The sequence below is a fragment of the Epinephelus lanceolatus genome, chromosome 23 (assembly GCF_041903045.1).
Source record: "Epinephelus lanceolatus isolate andai-2023 chromosome 23, ASM4190304v1, whole genome shotgun sequence".
Classification (NCBI taxonomy): Eukaryota; Metazoa; Chordata; class Actinopteri; order Perciformes; family Serranidae; genus Epinephelus; species Epinephelus lanceolatus.
In genome coordinates this window covers 437382-453640 of record NC_135756.1, presented here as the reverse complement: position 1 = coordinate 453640, position 16259 = coordinate 437382, and the positions used below count along the sequence as shown (strand labels likewise).

Here is a 16259-nt window from a genome sequence, read left to right as displayed (position 1 = left end):
TTTATCAGGATTTAAAATTTTGGCTCATAAAAACCAGAGCAAACACACAACAGGCAGAAAAAAAACTCAGTTTATATGCAGACGACTTGATTTTATATTTAGGTGAGCCCAGTCTCACTCTGAAATACAGCACCTAGGCAGTGACTTGCGGTGTCAGAAACAAAAAACGGCGTCCTTTAACATCAGCATGATATGTGACCAGATGCCATTATAGTTATTATGGCGGCATCAGGGGAAAACACAGCGGGACAAGGTCGCAAGTTAAGGCAGCAAAAGTCCAAATGGTTACGTTTAGCCGACACACACACGAGGTTACGTTTAGCCAACACACACACACGTGGTTACGTTTAGCCGACACACACACGAGGTTACGTTTAGCCAACACACACACACGAGGTTACGTTTAGCCAACACACACACGTGGTTATGTTTAGCCAACACACACACGTGGTTACGTTTAGCCGACACACACACGAGGTTACGTTTAGCCAACACACACACACGTGGTTACGTTTAGCCGACACACACACGAGGTTACGTTTAGCCAACACACACACACGAGGTTACGTTTAGCCGACACACACACGAGGTTACGTTTAGCCAACACACACACACGTGGTTACGTTTAGCCGACACACACACGAGGTTACGTTTAGCCAACACACACACACGAGGTTACGTTTAGCCAACACACACACGTGGTTATGTTTAGCCAACACACACACGTGGTTACGTTTAGCCAACACACACACACATGATTACGTTTAGCCAACACACACACACGTGGTTACGTTTAGCTGACACACACACGTGGTTACGTTTAGCTGACACACACACACGTGGTTATGTTTAGCCAACACACACACACGTGGTTATGTTTAGCCAACACACACACGTGGTTACGTTTAGCTGACACACACACACGTGGTTATGTTTAGCTGACACACACACACATGTGGTTATGTTTAGCTGACACACACACACACGTGGTTATGTTTAGCCAACACACACATGTGGTTACGTTTAGCTGACACACACAAACGTGGTTACGTTTAGCTGACACACACGTGGTTACGTTTGGCCAACACACGTGGTTATGTTTAGCCAACACACACACACGTGGTTATGTTTAGCCAACACACACACGTGGTTACGTTTAGCTGACACACACACACGTGGTTATGTTTAGCCAACACACACACACGTGGTTATGTTTAGCCAACACACACACGATTACGTTTAGCCAACACACAAACACGTGGTTATGTTTAGCCAACACACACACGTGGTTACGTTTAGCTGACACACACACACGTGGTTATGTTTAGCCAACACACACACACGTGGTTATGTTTAGCCAACACACACACACATGATTACGTTTAGCCAACACACACACACGTGGTTATGTTTAGCCAACACACACACGTGGTTACGTTTAGCTGACACACACACACGTGGTTATGTTTAGCCAACACACACACGTGGTTACGTTTAGCTGACACACACACACGTGGTTATGTTTAGCCAACACACACACACGTGGTTATGTTTAGCCAACACACACACACGATTACGTTTAGCCAACACACACACACGTGGTTATGTTTAGCCAACACACACACGTGGTTACGTTTAGCTGACACACACACACGTGGTTATGTTTAGCCAACACACACACACGTGGTTATGTTTAGCAAACACACACACACATGATTACGTTTAGCCAACACACACACACACGTGGTTATGTTTAGCCAACACACACACGTGGTTAAGTTTAGCTGACACACACACACGTGGTTATGTTTAGCCGACACACACACACGTGGTTATGTTTAGCCAACACACACACACGTGGTTATGTTTAGCCAACACACGTGGTTACGTTTAGCCAACACACACACGTGGTTACGTTTGGCCAACACACGTGGTTACGTTTAGCCAACACACACACGTGGTTATGTTTACCCAACACACACACGTGGTTACGTTTAGCAAACACACACACACGTGGTTATGTTTAGCCAACACACACACACGTGGTTATGTTTAGCCAACACACACACACATGATTACGTTTAGCCAACACACACACACACGTGGTTATGTTTAGCCAACACACACACGTGGTTACATTAAGCTGACACACACACACGTGGTTACGTTTAGCCAACACACACACGTGGTTACGTTTGGCCAACACACGTGGTTACGTTTAGCCAACACACACACACGTGGTTACGTTTGGCCAACACACGTGGTTACGTTTGGCCAACACACGTGGTTATGTTTAGCCAACACACACACGTGGTTACGTTTGGCCAACACACGTGGTTACGTTTGGCCAACACACGTGGTTATGTTTAGCCAACACACACACGTGGTTACGTTTAGCTGACACACACACGTGGTTATGTTTAGCCAACACACACACACGTGGTTATGTTTAGCCAACACACATACACATGATTACGTTTAGCCAACACACACACACGTGGTTATGTTTAGCCAACACACACACGTGGTTATGTTTAGCCAACACACACACGTGGTTACGTTTGGCCAACACACGTGGTTACGTTTAGCCAACACACACACACGTGGTTATGTTTAGCCAACACACACACGTGGTTACGTTTAGCTGACACACACACATGTGGTTATGTTTAGCCAACACACACACACGTGGTTATGTTTAGCCAACACACACACACATGATTACGTTTAGCCAACACACACACACGTGGTTATGTTTAGCCAACACACACGTGGTTACGTTTAGCTGACACACACACACGTGGTTACGTTTAGCCAACACACACACGTGGTTATGTTTAGCCGACACACACACACATGATTACGTTTAGCCAACACACACGTGGTTACATTTAGCCGACACACACACGTGGTTACGTTTGGCCAACACACCCACGTGGTTACATTTAGCCGACACACACACACGTGGTTGGTTTTAGGAAAACAGAACATGGTTTGGCTTTACAATCTTACAGGAACTGAACACTAGCCTCCTGGGTGAAAGTTAGTGGTTGTTTGACCCATCCACCGGCACTCCCACCCACCCTCCTCGGACTTTCACCACCCGAACTTTTGTTGTCCCGCTGCGTCTTCCCCTGACACCGCCAGGCGCTGTTAAACAATAACAGCTTTTTTCATTGGTGTCTGATGCCGCTGGAAGTCACTGAGCAAGTGCCAGTATTTGACGACTTTGGAGTGAAACCAGGTTGAAAACTAATGTTGATGCATGATGAATAATAGAAAATGTTGGATTTTTGTTTCTTAATTTACGGGCTAAGTTATAGAAGAGAATTCGAGCTGCCTTGTGATGACTTCCTGTCGTCTGCAGAAATCAGTGAGGAGGAGGAAGTGTATGTTCACTCGGATGTTTGAAGAGGAGCGGCTGCTGTCCATCGGTTGCAGAGCCACCTGCCTCCAGAAGAACATCGTAAGTCCCTGCTGCTGCTACTGGTCAACAGAAAACTAAAGCATGTATCAAAGAAGAAGATGAAATAATAAAAACGTGTTTTCAGGTGCGGAGGTGCTGCAGAGGGTTTTTCGGGGAGCACTGTGAGCCGTGTCCAGGGCCAAAGGGTCAGCCCTGCTTCGGTAACGGAGCGTGCTCAGACGGGACGAATGGGACTGGAGTGTGTCAGTGTGATAGAGGTTTCACTGGGACCGCCTGTGAGACCTGCCAGAGCGGCAAATATGGAGTGCACTGTGATCAGGGTCCGAACCCCTCAGACTGTAAACAGGAAATACAGAGTACATGTGTCTGTGTCCTCTGATCTCACCGTCACTGTGTGTCTCTGCAGACTGCGGCTGTAAAAATGGCCGCTGTAACGAAGGGCTGAAAGGTGACGGGACGTGTGAGTGTGATGTTGGCTGGAGAGGAGTCCTCTGTGACGAAAGTACGAACCCTGAAACCTCCGAGACATTAGCCCCTTTTCCACCAACATTTCCAGGAACTTTTAAAATGTATTCAATCAGGCTGATGATGTAGATGATTCAGCGTGTGTCCTGTATTTGGCTCCGCCAGCTCATTGGCTGGCAACATCAGTGCTAGTGTGAAGAGTTGGGCTGTTTGTCTCAGCCAGCAGCTCAGTGTAAAGTCTTTTAAGTGTCAAACTAAGTTAGTCTCCACACAGACAGCTGTCATTTGAGCTTATTAGGAACAATTCACTATCAGCTGAACTAGCGTGCTGTCCTTGTGTCAGACATATTAGGTATAAAATCATGAGCTCATCATCTTTTATCATCATTTATACGTCATGTTTTTATACATTATATATTCATACATTATGTTAATATGAATTATTCATCATTGAATTTTAATCTCTCTGAGAAAACATGTATTGATAAAACCTGTGACCAGATATTGAAGTCAACATCTTTATAATATTCAGACTTGTTTAATTCAAATGTTTCATTTTAAGATACTTTGACTTAAATACTTAATTCTTTATAACTTTTTGTCACATAAATTTTCTGTTTTATTCTCAAAATATCCCAAATTTTCTCCATAATTTTTAAAGATCTGACAGATGACACTTTGTTATTTTGAACCTTTATATTTTCTGATTTGGTTCTTTGTGTGTTTGTTGTTGCAGAGATCGAATCTAAAGCTGATGAACTGTGTGGATCAGTCAAATGTCACACCAGCGCAAAGTAAGTCACACACACACACTTCTTCTGTTTGGTTGAAACTATTCATAAATACTTTGTTACCTGAGAATCAGTCACAGCGTTCAACCAGGAAACTCAGGTCATGATGTCAGAGACGCAGGGGGAGGAGCCAGAGTTTGGAGTCATATCACATTATAACTATCTTTGTTGTTTCAGCTTTGATTCTAAAATCCTTCAGCCAAATTAAAAACACACATTACCTGATGGTTTTATCGAAATGTTGAGCAGATCTCAGATCTGTCTGTCATTACAGGAGAAAGATGTGATTGGTGTCCTCGTCCATCACCCGTCAGAATCATCAGTAACATGCTGCACTATTAACCATCTGATATCTGGGCTCATGTATGTTTCCTCAGATAGCTTCTATATGTTCATTTCCTCCTCCAGAGTTGACAGACAGACGCCATGATGACAGCGTCTGTGGGGCTGAGTGTGTTGTGTTGAGTAGATTAAAGTTAGCAGCAGGTGTAGCTGGTTAAAGTTACCTGTTGTAGTTCAGGAGGTGACCTGTACTAATGTTCAGGATTATAATGATGCAAACTAACTGTATAATCAAATGTTTTCATTCTGTATCAGACGTCAGCGTTAGCAGCACGTTATTTGCCAGGTGTTAAAATGAGAGGTCATTAACGAGGAGGAGGTGATCCCATCCTTCTCCCATGACTCCTCCTGCACTCTCAATGACTTCATGAGCCTTTCCTTCCTTCATAGTCTACCTTGTGTTAAACCAGGAGGAAGTTGTGTTTGAGTCGAGATGTTTTAGCTTCTTCCACCGTCTGTGTTTCTGACACTAAACTGATCCATCACTCTGACTCTGTGGTCCGACAGTTGTGTGATCAGACCGTCCAGTCCTCAGTGTCTCTGCGCCGCTGGATTTGAAGGAAACGGGACATTTTGTCAAGGTAACAACTCAATTCAGTTTTATTTAAAAAGCCCAACGTCACAATTCACAAATTACCCAGGGGGCTTCACAGCAGACGACACCCCTGTGTCTTTAAATGCCTCACCAGAGAGTGTGGTCTGAGTTTAACATCAGGAAACTGGAGCTCATCCAGGATTTTTTGTTGTTTATGTCTCTTTTGAAGTTTAGTTAATTGATTACTTTCTTCTGGCTTCATAGATAAATACAACTGAGTATCATCCGCATAACAATGGAAATTTATAGAGTGATTTCTAATGATGTTACCTAAAGGAAGCATATATAGAGTAAATAGGATTGGTCCGAGCACAGAACCTTGTGGAACTCCAAAACAAACCTTAGTACGTAAGGATGATTCATTATGAACGTCAACAAACTGAAATCGATCGGATAAATAAGATTTAAACCAGCTTAGTGCAGAACCTTCAAATGTTCCAGTCAATTTAATGGTGGGTTCTGTCTAATAATAAAACAAGTGCAGAGACGAGTCCTGACACCTGAACACCTTGTTCGTCTCACCTGAATAGTGATCTGTGTCTCCAAGGTGAACGAAGAATCTAAAAACGAACGATGAATTAAAGTAAACACCCTTCACATTTAATTACAGCTATGTATCAGACCCAACACACAAAGGTGGAGCTAAAGATACTGTAGTCTGATTGGTCAGTAGAGTGGGTTTGATGATGATGATAATGATGATGATGATGATGATGGTGATGGTGATGGTGATGGTGATGATGATGATGATGATGATGGTGATGTTTCCAGCCACAGATCCATGTGCGGTGGATAACGGCGGCTGCAGTCTGTATGCCGTCTGTAAGAGGACTCGACCCGGGCGGAGAGACTGTGTCTGTAACCGTGGTTACTCCGGAGACGGACTTGTGTGTGTTGGTGCGTTCACTGTATTTATTATATCTTATCATTTCTGTGTTTAAACAGAGCTGATCTCTGAGTCAGGGCGTGTTCAACCTGCTGCTCCAGTCTGAGTTATTAAGAAAATCTTTTGTTTCAAAATAAGTAAAGGAAACACGTTTAAATCCAAATTAAATTCATTTTAAATTATAAATGAATAACGTTTTAAAATTAAGATGTATCAATCCAAAAAAAAACAGAATGAACGGATACAAAATTTAAAGTGGACTGAACCAAAATTACAGCCAGGTGATGAAAAAGTACTGCAACACAAAATACTGCAAAGGAAAGCTAAGTTACTGGAACTTCATGTAAAAATAAACTACTGTAAGTATTGTAATAAAATGGAAACATTTTATTTGAGAATGCAGAAGTACTTCAGGTACTGCAAAAATATCACAAGATAACAAAGTACTGTGACGTAATGTGAACAGTATTTGAGGTTGAACCATTTTGAATTCTATATGTATTTAACACAGCAGTGTGTACTTCAGGTTCTTTGAATGGGCTGTGTGATGTGTTCGAGTGCTGCAGGACTTCTGTGCTTCTCCTACAGAAATAAATCCCTGTCTGGAAGGAAATGGAGGTTGTCACACCAACGCAGAATGTGTTCACGTCGGACCAAACAAAGTAAAAAAAAGATTCACTCTCTGATTTTAATAGAAGCAACTTCTTTTTATTACTGTGGTCATGTTTGTGATTGAATTCATTTTGTCCAGACTTCCTGTGCGTGCAGTGAAGGTTACTCAGGTGATGGACGAACCTGTAAGATGATCAACTTGTGTCGAAAGGTGAGTTTGTCTGAACTCTGAATGGATTTAAACTGAGTGTGTGTGTGTGTGTGTGTGTGTGTGTGTGTGAGGGAAAACATAAGTATTCAGAGCAGTGGCGGCTGCTGGTCTTTCAAGGAGGGGAAGCTAATTTTCGGCCTACATCATAAAATGTGTCCATTTATTTATATGTAAATTCTACCCTCCGTTCCTTTTCAAGAAAATGATCTGTGACCCTGTCGTACCAACTAGGCGTCTTTTCCAGGGACTTGACCAGTGCCCTCTCAATGGCCAGCAGAGCTAGGCTGCTTAAACGGCCTTGGCCCATTGTGTTGCGGGTGTAAGACTTGAGCTGCTTTAAACAGGAGAAGCACCTCTCTACACCTGCAGATGTAGCTCCAATTGTTGCCACTAACAACAGTTTGTACAGCTGAGGCATTGCATTATCCAACTCCATGTCTTTAAGAAACAGCAAGAAATCACACAGCTTTGCCCTGTTGCCCTGCAAGTCCTGGTTTGAATATAGGACTTGAAGTTCAGACCTCAGTCTCCCTGAATCAAAGAACTGGCCATAACTTTTCAGGACACTTTGAAATGCCTCCTCTGGAAACACTTGTCTCATCTCATCAAATTTCCCTGGATTGACTAATTCCAAGAAGCGCATGCTTTCCAAATTTGCAAAATGCCGAGGAATCTGCTCTGTGAGATTGTCTAGGATGGCCATGTACAGATTTCTGTAGCACTCCTTGGGATCCTGCAGTTGTGACAGGCGGCGCTTTCTCATGGGCTCAGCTTGTGGGTCTGATGTGAGATCTGCTGCTTTGGCATAAACAGCTTGGAAAGCCCCCTCTGACCTCTTCTCTTTGACAAAAGCAAGAAGAGACTCGATTCTTTTCTTGCAGTACAGAACATCCATAGCCCTCTGCTGGACAATATCAAACACCACATCAGTCTCAGAGAAGATTTGTTCATATGTGTACAACATGAACACAAACTCAAAATCATCCTCCAGTTTCATCACAAAGTCTTTGGCACAATCTAATGTGTCATCATCCATGGTCTTATCTGCAATGATCTTCTCAAAAGTCTGCAGGAGGGCATCATAATTGTTTGCCACAGTGCTCACTATCCGTGATGTGAAATTCCATCGAGTAGGAGCATTTCTGGGCAACCTTGAACAGCCTGCAGACTCAAGAAAAGACGTCCTCTTTGTGGATTTTGAGAAAAATGTGGCAAACCCAGAGAGTGATGCGAAAAATATTCTGCACTCAGACAAGCATTTAGCCCCCTGAGAGAGCACCAGATTCAGTCTGTGTGCATAGCAATGCACAAACATTGCACTGGGAGCTATTGCTTTAACTTTGGCCTGCAAACCATTGAGAGCTGAAGCCATGACAGCAGCCCCGTCATAGGTTTGTGCCACAAGTTTCTCCCTGAAATTGTAGCCCTGCATGTTCTCATTCAAGACCTCAAAAACAGACTGAGCATCTCTCCCCCCAGAAACATCAAAAAATCCAATAAAGCGCTCCTGAATTTTACCTGCGCTATCCACATAGCGAACAATGACAGAGAGTTGGGCACGGTAAGCTATATCAGTTGTTTCATCCACCTGCCATGCAAAAAAGGGAGCAGCCTGAATTTCATCTTTGATCTCATCAGAAACAGCGGCTGCAAGAGCAGAGATCAAGTCATTTTGGATTGCATGGGACATACCAGAAAACACAGCTGATGACTGGAATTGTGTGGCCAGGACAGAGTTATATTTAGCTAATGTTTCTGTAAACTCCCTGTAATTCCCTTGTTGGATGATTCACCACTCTCATCATGTCCCCTAAATGACAGCTCCTGACGGCCAAGCAAGGAAGTCACATCAATAAGGCGGTTTAGGAAGGTCCTGTTTTGTTTGACTGTTTCATTATGTTTTGCCACTTGAATGCGAGCACCTTCATTGATTGCATGCTCAACCCTGACTCTGCCCAGGCAACTTAACCTTGCACATGCACTCACATGTTCATTGCTCTTTTCATGCCTTTTGTATGCCCTGTCAAAGTTAGATAGATCCCCAAAACCCACTTTTGACCAGACAACACATCCCTGAGATGGTTTCATCAAGAGGCATGGCCAACAGTACATTTTACATTGCCCCATAGACCCCCAGAGACGCTGAGCGTCCGATGGGCGGGACAAAACCGAGCATTTATCCAATGACTGTCTAGTTTCGCTGCAGTGGAACAACCCACTCTATACTTCCCCAGTGAAGTCTTTGGATGCTGAGCTTCCACTGTTTTAATGCACTGTGACGCTACGGGAATGAATGAGAAGAAAGTCGCATTAGTGACCTGTGATAAGTAGCTGACTCTGAACAGAAGTTGAACGCGTTCTAGCGCATATTAAGTCAATGAAATGTAAACACAACAGTACATATTTGACCACTTATTTTTTGACATTTTAGGGGAAGCTGAGCTTCCCTTGCAGTCTTAGAGCAATCGACACTGATTCAGAGGTGATGTAACAGTGTACTGAGGGGAACAGTAAAGTACTGCACAGGACCAGGACAGTACTGTGAGTACAATGAGTTTTATTAATCTAGACTGAAACCACATGTACGATCACAGTACTGTTACTCAGTGACGTCTTCTGCTTCTGATGTTCCCAGAAAAACGGCGGCTGTCATCAGTACGCCTTCTGTAACATGACGGGTCCAAGTGTTCGTACCTGTGCCTGTAACAGAGACTTCATTGGAGACGGCGTCACCTGTAAAGGCACCGTGGCAAAGGTCAGCTCATAGATTTATGTCTGATTCAGATTCAGATTCAGAATACTTTATTAATCCCCGGGGGGAAATTGTTTATAGATATATGTACAGTAGCTGGAGGACTGTGATGTATAATGACGGACTTCTTGCAGGAGCTCCTGGGGAGGAAGCTGAGAGACTTTTACCACGGTCTGATGGTGAGTGACATCACACCGTTGCCTCCTGCAGGTATAAAACCAGACAAACTCAGAGATAATAATAAACCTCTGATTTCAGATAGCGGAGATTTCTCTGAGAGGTCGTGGCCCATTCACTGTATTCCCACCGAATGCTGAAGCCTTCGCCACAGACAGAAGGAGAAGCAGCACAGTGAGGATAAATGTTTTGATTCAGACATTTATTCAAAGTTAAAATAGACAAGTTTTCTCATCATGAAGTGTGTGTGTGTGTGTGGGGGGGTCTTGATCCTTGTTGGGATAGAGGGGTAGGGTTTTTTTTTTTACAAAAATCATCTGATCTCTGTTATGTCTTCCTGTCCTTTCATGTCTGCAGTTGCGATCGACGATGATGGAAAAGGGCAAAGAACAGTTCGGCGCCGTCTTGCGCAGCCATATTGTCATGTGTCACACACTGCTACCTGCCGATCTGAGCCGACCCAGAAACCTGACATCTCTGTCTGGGTTCGTCCTGACCACCAGGTCCATCCAGGTGACCAATCAGAGAGCAGAGTCACAGTCTGGGTTCTGAGGCTAACAGCAGAGACTAAGTTACAGTTGATCTAATAAGAATCTCGACTTAGTGTTTCTAAAACTTTGTTTCATTTAATGCAGTCTGGATCCATTTAATCTCCCTTAAAAAAAAAAACTTAATTCTAATCCATGAAATAATACCTTAAAGAACTCCTGATGTTAGCTGTACGTTTAATCTGAATTTAACGGAGAAGTTAAAGATGTTGAAGTTATGAAATGAAGTCCTTTGGTCTTGAATGTTTGTATGATGGATATTTTCAGGGCAGCATCTTCATCAACGATGCTAATGTGACATACAGCGATGACATCAGCGTTAACGGGATCTTCCATGAGATCGACAAGGTTCTGTTTGCTCCAGACCTGGACAACAAAAGACCACCAGCTGCTCCTGTAAGAGCACAACTCAACAGTCTGAAAATGTTGATAATGTTTGAGATATTTATCCGATAAATGGATCAGTTTGTTTTTAATGATTGTCTGACTGTCTGTAAGTGAACTATCCAATGACATGTCAAACTCCTTTACGTGAATGTTTTTCTCAGATGAACCTGACGGATGTGGCAGAAAGTCACGGTTATCAAACCTTCTACAAACTGCTGGAGGTGAGGAAATCAAACTCTGTTCTTCACTGAAACAATAAAATGTTTAAATCTGTTGAAGAAACCTGACGAGGTTAATGTCGACGTGTTTGATGATTTGTTCCTTCAAAACATTTTATTTTTTCTCTCTGTGGACTGACTGGATTTCATCCAGGTTGCTTTGGATCTGAGATCTGTGGATATGCTTCAGGTTTTAAACTCTTAAATACGATGTTGTGGGAGCTCTGACAGACTTTGGATATCAGATTGTTTCACAGTAAAACTCTCCACATGTCAGGTTTATTTCCTTCGACCTTCAGGAGAATAAATTCGAACACGGAGCACGCTAATTGTTACTGGACCTGTGCGTTTGTTTCAGGAGACAGGTGTGATGGACCTGGTGAATGATGGGATGTACCAGCCAGTGACCGTCTTCCTGCCCTCAGATGGAGTCATGGCGTCTCTTCCACTAGAACAGAGGGACTTCCTGCTCCATCCAGGCAACCGTCCACAACTGGTGGAGTACCTGAAGTACCACATCCTGCAGGCCCAGAAGGTGATTCAAATAATGGCCAATGAGAACTGTAGGTCAGCTTTGTGACTCACTGGTCTAGACTAACTTAGAGTCAGTTTATAGACCAGGACTGAACTGGTTCAGTTAAGTGGTGATTAAATTTAATTTCAGATCGAACACTATACCAAGAGTTTTATGTACAGGTCTAATTTGGCAGCTGTGACTTCTGATAAATGTGCGGAGGAACAATAACAAGGACAGATGTGAAAATTAGTCAGCATTTTAGCACTCTCAGCTCTCTGGATTTTTAATTTGGTGTTTTGTTCTACAACATAAAATCCCTCAGTTAATTATCCACTCTGAATTTAGAAGCTTTTATGTGTGTTAAAAAAGATGGTTGCTAACAAGTGTCTAAATAAGACTACAGAATGTCACCTGAATCTGACACTTTGAAACTTATGTTAACTGACACAGTGAGACTGTTGTTACAGATCTACGCTGAAGGTTTGATCCATCTGGACTCAGTGCGGACTCTGCAGGGCTCGCCGCTCTCATTCACATGTGGAGGGACAGACAACATCGTGAGTACAACAGAGACGTTATAAACAGAAGAAGAGGTGACAGCGGGCGCTCATTGATGCATTTGTTTCTTCTTTGAACAGGGAGAAATCTTTATTAACGACGGCAAGTGTCGGATCATTCAGAGACACCTCGTCTTTAAAGGTGGGATCGCTTACGGGATCGACTGTCTGCTGACTCCGCCCAGCCTCGGAGGACGCTGTGACCTACAGACGACCTTTGACCTTCAGGTAAATCCTCACTTCACAGGCTCTTGGTAACAGCAGTAACGACCGACTCCGTCTGCTGCCTCCTGCTGAAGGTTTTTCGGCTCTTTAAGTTTCTCCTGTGTTCATTTACCAAACCAATAAGATAGTCTTTATCAGCGATGCCTTTCATGATAATGGTACACAAAATAAATTGCTTGAAAATTTAAAAATAAACAGCCTGATGCTTGAGGTTTGTACCATAGTTCAGATTCAGCTGCGGCCTTTGTTGAATTTCATGTTATCAGCTGGAGGTGCAGCTGCCTCTCCCCCACAGGGCTGTAGGCTCCATAGGAGTGTTAAAATGTGTTTGTCTTGTTGTGTTATTGGGAGCCAGAATAGAAGGAGTCATGGCTCAAAACCAGCCGCCACTGCCCGTCAACAAAAACAAAGACAACTATGGTTAAATGTGATAAGACCAAAGGACTGGACGGAGGCCATCATCAAAAATGCTCACATGTGCAGCGCACACTTCATATCAGGTTAGGGTGCGTTGGTAAATTCAGTCTGACGCTCTACACTAAAATGAGAGCCCTGTTGGTGGAAGAAACGCAGCGTTATATTTCTACATGAATGAACCAACGGTCACTCCGCTCGGCGCTCTGCTGCTCCGTCTCCACAGACAGAGTGTCCAGAGTGCGCTCTGCCACTCTGAGAGTGCGCTGCTCTGGATAACCCAACGCTACATTCAGACAGCGCTCCCAATTTATCAACGCTCCAGTTTGTGTCAGAGCGCACTCCCACACTCAGAATGAGTGTTTCTGAACGCACCACTCACATCATCTTCCTCCATCGTCTAAAACAAGACAACACAACTTGTTAGCTAGCGCTAGCTAATGTCTGTGGAGAACTGTTTTGCCTCCAGCTAAGCCCCGCCCACCAAAAAATGTCACACTGTTTACTAACAGTAAAAGGACCTATATTTCGGAGCGTATCTATGTTTCCCGGGTTCTGTGTTCCCTGCTTAAAGGGATAGTGCACCCAAAAATGAAAATTCAGCCATTATCTACTCACCCATATGCCGTTGGAGGCCCTGGTGAAGTTTTAGAGTGCTCACATCACTTGCAGAGATTGGCGGGTGGAGCAGCTAGCACACTTAATGGTAGACGGTGCCCCAGACTAACGTCCAAGAACACAAAATTGAATCCACAAAGTATCTCCATACTGCTCATCTGTAGTGATCCAAGTGTCCTGAAGCCCCGACATAAAAAGTTGTTTGGAAAAACGTCATTTGAACTCTGTTTTTAGCCTCATTGTAGCCTGTAGCTCTGACTGCCTCTCTGGGCACCGCGTTCACGTGTGCGTGCCTGCGCGAGACCAGCGAAAGCATGAGCTTTGCTCACCCATGTTTACATCACGTGACACGTGCACTGCAGGGAGAGACAACAGTAGCCACAGTCGCTAAAAGATAATTTGCACTACGGTCTTTCAGCAAAGTACAGCCCAACATGTCTGAAGACTTTGCAATTGAGGAGGAACAGCATTTCTTTGTTGAGCCGTATTTGTTTGAGCCCGAGTATACGGACGGAACTCAGGCTACTGGACGAAGCAGCCGCCGCAGCTCATGAGCCTCAGCCAGCCGCAGAATACCGGAGTCGAGCACTGGAAACCTGGTGGTGTAGTTGTTTCAAATGCAAAGCAATGCCAACGGATGAGGAAAGTCTTTGCTGCTCAGACTGGGAATTGGCGATGCCTGCACTTGAGAATCTTGACATCAGTACTGACAAGACTGCTGTTCTTCAGAGACTGTGCATCACCGATCACCCTGAGCGCGCACACGTGAGCGCAGAGCACAGAGAAGCAGTCAGAGCTACAGGCTACAATGAGGCTAAAAACAGAGTTCAAATGACGTTTTTCCAAACAACTTTTTATGTCGAGGCTGCAGCACACTTGGATCACTACGGACGAGCAGTATGGAGATACTTTGTGGATTCAATTTTGTGTTCTTGGACGTTTGAATCTGGGGCGCCGTCTGCCATTAAGTGTGCTAGCCGCTCCCCCGTTGATCTCCGCAAGGGATGTGAGGACTCTAAAACTTCACCAGGGCCTCCATCGGCATATGGGTGAGTAGATAATGGCTGAATTTACATTTTTAGGTGCACTATCCCTTTAACCCTGCAAAAAAGGTTCTATGTTCCCTGGGTTCTTTTAGTAAGCGGGAAACACTGAACCCTTTTTGGTTGAGCGGGGAACATAGAACCTGGGAAACATAGGGATGACCCCTTTGGTAAAGTGTCTGTCAGTCAATCAATCAATTTTCAATCAATTTTATTTATAAAGCCCAATATCACAAATCACAATTTGCCTCACAGGGCTTTACAGCATACGACATCCCTCTGTCCTTATGACCCTCACAGCTGATCAGGAAAAACTCCCCAAAAAACCCTTTAACGGGGAAAAAAAATCGGTAGAAACCTCAGGAAGAGCAACTGAGGAGGGATCCCTCTTCCAGGACGGACAGACGTGCAATAGATGTCGTACAGAACAGATCAGCATAATAAATTAACAGTAATCCATATGACACAATGAGACAGAGAGACAGAGAGAGAGAGAGATGCAGGTAATGACAGTAGCTTACAACAACATTATTGAAAGTAATAATATTATAGTTATAGTTCTGGCTACTGTGGTACAATATGTTGAAAGTATGTATTAATATCTGGCAGTATACATGTGTGACAATAGTCATATGTGTATAATAACAGTAGAAGTATGACTAATGACTAATGATGGCAGCAGCAGCAGGAGGCATCTGGCAGGACCACGGCAGCAGCACAACCACACACGTCACACTGTCCAGGCACCGCTGTGATATGAGTTAATCTGAGAGACAGTGGAGCACAAAGGCTCCGGAGAAGAAGCCGAGTTAGTGACATCCAGAATGGCCAAGTTAGCAAGATGCAGTAATAGAATACGAGAGAGAGAGAGAGAAGGAGAGAGAGAGAGAGAGAGAGAGAGAGAGAAGGAGAGAAGGTGCCCGGTGTATTATAGGGGGTCCTCCGGCAGACTAGGCCTAAGTCAGCCTAACTAGGGGCTGGTACAGGGCAAGCCTGAGCCAGCCCTAACTATAAGCTTTATCAAAGAGGAAAGTCTTAAGTCTAGTCTTAAATGTGGAGACGGTGTCTGCCTCCCGGACCGTAACAGGAAGATGATTCCACAGGAGAGGAGCCTGATAGCTGAAGGCTCTGGCTCCTGATCTGCTTTTGGAGACTTTAGGGACCACGAGTAACCCTGCGCTCTCAGAGCGCAGTGTTCTGGTGGGATAATATAGCACTATGAGCTCTCTAAGATATGACGGAGCTTGACCATTTAGAGCTTTATAAGTTAACAGTAGGATTTTAAATTCAATTCTGGATTTTACGGGGAGCCCGTGCAGAGAAGCTAAAACAGGAGAAATATGATCTCGTTTCTTAGTTCCTGTTAGTACACGTGCTGCTGCATTCTGAATTAGCTGGAGAGTTTTTAAGGACTTACTAGAGCTACCTGATAATAGAGAGTTACAGTAATCCAGCCTAGAGGTAACAAAAGCGT

General features: G+C 44.0%; 1 protein-coding gene across 2 annotated transcripts in view; it reads left to right on the top strand.

Moving 5' to 3' along the window:
- The window catches only part of stab2 (stabilin 2), a 51804-nt gene that overhangs the window by 22750 nt on the left and 12795 nt on the right, over positions 1-16259 (top strand). For both annotated transcript variants that reach the window (XM_078165341.1, XM_033614207.2), the window contains 17 exons: positions 3368-3466; positions 3552-3747; positions 3834-3929; positions 4629-4686; positions 5533-5606; positions 6392-6517; positions 7095-7168; positions 7258-7329; positions 9965-10084; positions 10216-10260; positions 10340-10432; positions 10616-10771; positions 11074-11202; positions 11355-11414; positions 11770-11946; positions 12396-12485; positions 12567-12713. In XM_078165341.1, the coding sequence (XP_078021467.1) occupies positions 3368-3466; positions 3552-3747; positions 3834-3929; positions 4629-4686; positions 5533-5606; positions 6392-6517; positions 7095-7168; positions 7258-7329; positions 9965-10084; positions 10216-10260; positions 10340-10432; positions 10616-10771; positions 11074-11202; positions 11355-11414; positions 11770-11946; positions 12396-12485; positions 12567-12713 (1812 nt within the window). The remainder of the gene's footprint in view (positions 1-3367; positions 3467-3551; positions 3748-3833; positions 3930-4628; positions 4687-5532; positions 5607-6391; positions 6518-7094; positions 7169-7257; positions 7330-9964; positions 10085-10215; positions 10261-10339; positions 10433-10615; positions 10772-11073; positions 11203-11354; positions 11415-11769; positions 11947-12395; positions 12486-12566; positions 12714-16259) is intronic.